The following is a 5666-nucleotide window of genomic DNA, read 5'->3' as shown; positions in this document are numbered from 1 at the left end:
TATGTTTGGTTAGATTGGTAAGTATAAATAATTAATATATTTGGTTCGGAGGGGTTTTTATAGAATTACCCTTCTTTTTTAATATTATTTTTATTATTTAAATGATTACTTTTAACTCCCTACATTTGAGAATTTACCTAAAACACTCTATCAACAAAAGTTTAAAATTTAACTGCCAAATCCACGACCATCTAGCCGTTTCTGACAAGATCGGTGCACGGCTAGCTAAATATGACCAGTCGTGCGTTCCGACGACTATCGACAGTCGATACTCGTCTTGGGTGGTTGGGGGTATTTTAGATATTATTCATGTAAACAGTGAGGCTATTTCTGTCCAAAAAATTAATTTATGAGGTTATAGAAGTCATTCCGCACATTTGGATTAATTGGTATTTAATAGACATAAGAGGGCTTTTGTTTCCAAAATGTTTATTAATTAAGGGTAAAATTGGTATGAACAATAGATTACCCTGGTAATAAAAAAATATCACTCTTTCAGATAGTAATCGAATTACCCCTTGTATGACCTACAGTAATCACTATTGGTATTGGTCAATTACCAGAATCTTTCATTATTTGACACCCAAACATGATAATTGCCAAATTAAAAAATAGATTATCGATGTTATCTTTTATGACCCTGAACCAAACGTACACACTGCTTTCTTTTAATCCAGCTACTTCTAATTAGCTAATTTCAACTCTAGAATACCATTGAAGATTTGATAATTTAAAAAAAAAAAAAAATGTTGGGGCCGGGGGATCCAAATTATTTCGTTTGCTGAATGCATGGGCCATGGAGGCTTTGTTGCCTGCCCCTAAGTATTCATTGAAGCAAATAAAAGGGAGATGAGAAGAGAGAAACATCCCCAGCATGTCCCATACGTGCAAGTGAGAGAAGAAATTCACGCAAGCACAATCTTGTACATTGTCCACCATAGAAATTAAATTATAGTAATTTTGTAATCTATTTATTTTCATTTTACGAACATAAATTTTCTTTTTTATTGCAAGCTAGCAAAGATGAACTCTTATTGCTGATTATAAAGTAGGTAAATAATTATGGTGAAGAGGGAGGGAGAATTCCTTGAAGGAATGATGAGATCATAAGGAGAGCTCGCTCCGGTTGATAGCTTGGAGCCAGATGTCCTGCTCCTCTCACTGTAGCTAGTGTCACTCCTTCATATTCTACTACGTATCCTCCAACCTGCAAATTATTCAAGTATATATAATTGAGAATTTAATTTAATTTAATTTAATTCATCCATAATTGAAAAACTAAGGAATTGAGTGTTAATGAAGAATACCTCATCATTGATGTACCAAGGATGCCAAACAGTCTGGATGGGAAGGTTGAGGCTATTTATTGAGTATCTAGATGATGTAATTGGTACTCGTCCATCTACATCGCCACTGCAATGCAAATTAAGATAATATTAAATTAATTAATTGTCAATTTATTTATGCTTGATGAGTGTATTTGTTTAAGAAAGAATTAAAATCACCTATAAATCCAAACTCTCGTACCACTTTCCATGAGATCTTTGATGATAGGTAGGATGGTAGTTGGGCTACCTGTCCAGTTAAATTTGCCGCAACCACAATCACAAACACATCCATTTTTGCTATCACATGCATTTCTGAAAATAATATTATAAAATTGAAAAGAAAAACGTCTCATACAATTTTTATATTTAATATAAAGGTTTAATAGATCTAAACTCAACTTTTTCTTTGTTTTTCTTTTTTGCCAAAAAAGATATGAATTTTCTGTTAATGCTTAAATTTCATATAGAATGTTCAGTACCTGGTGCATGCGCTCCATTTTGTGGGTTTTGCATGCAAGGCTGTTTGTACCTCTTCGATATTTAGGTAAGACTCCACGTAGTAGTCAGTGCAGGGGTCAAATTCATGGACCTGAATAAAACATTTTTCTTCTTAAAATATTATAAATTAAATATTTTTTTTAATAAACTAAATGCAGTAGAATAACTTACCGAACCAATGGAACCATTTTTGAGCGCGAGTTTAATGCATATTGGAGCATAAATATGATAAAAATCAATATCCCCCATCTCAAATAAGGCCTTGTCAATTAAGGTATCACATTGTGAAGAAGAGGTGTCATTCTCAAAGTCACAATGCATATGGAAGTCCTTGTTGGTTTCGTCTGAGTTTAAAGCATGAGTCCATAAAAAATCAATTAGCCCCTTTGTATTTGTAGCATCATCAATCCATGCATTACCTATCTGAAATAACGTCCAATATCAAATAATAATAATATATATTTGGATTAATTATAATTGTAAAGATAACTAATTTCTTACGTACTGCAATGCCTTTGAGTTTAATGATAGTTTGGTTAGAGTTTTCATTGTTAAGGAGAATGGTGTACCCAAGCTGAGGCACACAGTGACCGGCGTAGCTCTCTCCAGCTATGTAAAAGTCCCTGTTTTTATATTGTGGGAACCTTTCAAGCCAGTTGACCAGAAAAGTGTAAGCATCATTTGCAGTACTTTTGTCACCAGTTCGCCCATAATCCGATGACGTATTAGAATATGAAAACCCTACACCAGCTGGAGATTCCAGGAAAATCACATTTGCCACTGCATTCAATATTTCATAAATAAATTAGCTTCTTAAGGTAAGTTTTTGGAACCTGGTATGAAGTTAACAGAATTACATATGATTGGATTGTGTTGGACAATAAATAGTAATGTATACTTTTTAAATAGAATTAATTTTAAATTGTTATTTATTAAATGTTAGTCCCGTGGTTCTTATTGTGTCAATCTTTTGGGACTACATAAAGACTGGGTATCTAGTCCAGTTCCATTCTTGATTCTCCTATAATGAACCAAACAAGGGGCTGACAAAAGTCACATATAAATATTCCAATCTTCGAGTTTGTCCAGTCCGTAAACACAATCTTATACTAATTTGTACGAAAAAGATAACAGTGAAAATTAATTAATTACTTTCAAGTGCAAACTCCTCTATGAGAATCATAATGAACATAATGTAAAGAACCAGTTAAGGAATTTGGATTATGTGTATATATATAAAAAGTGAAGCTTTAATTTTCTTTCCATTATTCCATGCGTAGTTGTTCCTGAAGAGTGTTTTACCATCCGTATTAACTCTGAAGGGTCCTAATTCTCTCATGGCTCCGTATCCAAACGAGGAACACCCTGGTCCTGTATTTTAAAAATCGCACCTGTTTTCATTTTAAATGTTCTCTTTGGTCTTTGGTTAATTCAAATTCTTTTTTTTATTTCTATTGTATTTTATGACAATGATTAACAATGTAAATGACATACATTACTTGGTTGTAAAATGAAAGCACAGGCTCACTGCAGCTTAATATAGCATAAAATACCTCCATTGAGCCACAACACGAAAGGATTGGTGGAAGAATTTTGTGGGGACTCCACGAAATAGTAGAAGAGTGCTTTTCCAGCCTGCGGATCAACAGTAACATACCCTCCATACTGATCAAAATCCACACCATCAGGTTGGCCAGGCAATGCACCAATCTTGTCAGCTTGCATGAAACCATCCTAAGCCACAATGAACGATGGAGAATAGTCTTTTGTGGCTTGCAGTTGTGACCAGATTTGTGGAAGAGGACGATTATTTAGTGACCTTTTCGACTTAATCAAGCTGTAAAGTTTATCAGCCTGGTTATTAGCTTCACCAAAGTGAAGTAACATCAAAAGGCTGAAACTAAACACTGATAAATTCCTCATTTTGTTGCCTGACTGCTTGTGTTAACAATCGCTTATAAATAGTTAGAATGCATGGGCGGCAAAACTGAGTTGCGTAGTAAATGGCATCTTGTGCTTTGAAAGAATATGGAACAATCCAAATGATAAATACACGGGATGCAGATGCAGTTATATTATGGAAAATAAAATTAGACGGCTTTGTTTTTAGTGTTGTCAGATTTAAAATGTCTTTCTTTGATTAAAAAAAAGTACTATTTTATAAATAATCATCAAAATCGTTTAAGCTTGTATATATTTTATGTTTGACGCATTATCTATTCACGTTGCATTACGTTACGCTAAGCGTAATATATTAGTAATAGGACTTATATAAAAGAATTCAACGGTTAATTAAAAATGTAAAATTTTATACAAGAATAAACTCTTTACCGGTTCAATTGATAATTAATTGAATAAAAGAAGAATTAACATTTAACCGCAATTAAAGAATCTTCTATTTGTAAAAAGAACTTTGATAGTTTGATCTATTAAAAAAAGAAATGATCTAATAATATTATATTTATATCGTTTACATTTTTATTCTTTAAATTTTTTTTTATTCTGGTATTTTAATTTTACTCATTAAAATTATAAGTCAATGATAAATTTGGAACAATGAACAAAAACTTATCTAACATTAATAGATAGTACTGCTGTAAAATAAATGTCAACTTATAACGTAAATGGACTAAGAAACAAAGGAAGAATTAAGGGGTTGATGTGCTATTTTTCTTCTCATGTTATTATCTCAATTGGGTCCAAGCATATATATTGTAAATGAAGGGTGTGGGTTTATATACTGGTGGACCGCCCACCTTACCAAATCAAATTCAGCTCGCAGGGTGGTGGAGATCCACAACACTCTCTATTCAAATTCAGCTCGCAGGGTGGTGGAGATCCACAACACTCTCTATTGGATATCCACCACTTATAGATAATTGCATTTGATTTTACTAAAGAAAAATCCTATGGTATAAAAGCCTTAATAAAACAACACAATTATTTGATAAATTGTAAATGGTGTTGAATGTGTTTAAACTGTCTTGTTGCCTGTTAATGCGTGATTTTGACAACAATCAAATGCACGTGTGAAATACTGAGTAGTTCTAGAAGACACACGTGAATGTGAAAATGAGAATAAATACAGTGGAAAACAGCGTTTAAAGTGGTTCGGATGCTAAGGAAGTAAATCCTACGTCCACTGATTTTTGTATTAATGATAGAGGTCAGGTCGCGTTAGCGGATTGACTTACAAATGATTGTACAAGAGAGTGGATGTTGTATATTTTAGAGAGAGAATAGCCAATCCCCTAAATGAGAGAAGAGCTCTCAATTTATAGTGGAATGGATTAAGGTTATCATTACTAATATTGCGAGTTGGTGGGGTTATCCGTGTAAATCTTTCTTTATGTCATATTGCCCACCTTCTAGATTGATTTACGCGATTTAGTGCAGGGATTGGACACGTGGAGTCACTACAGCTTCTGGCAAGTCTGGCGCGCACCCATTTTACTAACATGAGTGTGCTGCTTCTGTCACCACGTGACGTGGCTGCCTCTAACTGGCTGTGGGCCTACCTAAGCTCTGACTTTTTATACTGACTGAGCCTTGTGTCAGCCCTATATTTTCAGGCATAACAGAAGTCCTCTAGTTTTTAATGTTCGAGAATTGAACCTTGGAAACTATAAATGCCTCGATCTGATGTGTTTGAAGAGATGTTGGTCGATCCGACCTGATTATAAAAGAGATCAGGAGGACATCTTTCCATAAGCGACCTAGGATGATGCACAGCCTCAGTGCCAGCAACCTGGTCATAGTCACCCAGTGCTGGTGATGATCCCGACCTGAGGGATTCCCGACTTGTTCTCACTTGGCAACTTTTTAAGATATGGCTATCCT

The 5666-nt window shown here is 34.2% G+C and overlaps 1 protein-coding gene across 1 annotated transcript; it reads right to left on the bottom strand.

Annotated features, from left to right (window-relative positions):
* Positions 1-1060: 1060 nt before the first annotated feature.
* LOC116114101 (serine carboxypeptidase-like 40) lies at positions 1061-3721 on the bottom strand. Its single transcript, XM_031400253.1, is given in 8 exon segments — positions 1061-1207; positions 1308-1413; positions 1506-1602; positions 1812-1917; positions 1998-2249; positions 2332-2607; positions 3091-3197; positions 3380-3721. Coding segments are annotated over 8 exon segments (1425 nt in total). The 5' UTR covers positions 3714-3721.
* Between the last annotated feature and the right edge of the window lie 1945 nt (positions 3722-5666).

The sequence above is a fragment of the Pistacia vera genome, unplaced genomic scaffold (assembly GCF_008641045.1).
Source record: "Pistacia vera cultivar Batoury unplaced genomic scaffold, PisVer_v2 Contig70, whole genome shotgun sequence".
Classification (NCBI taxonomy): Eukaryota; Viridiplantae; Streptophyta; class Magnoliopsida; order Sapindales; family Anacardiaceae; genus Pistacia; species Pistacia vera.
This window is presented reverse-complemented; position numbering and strand designations above follow the sequence as displayed.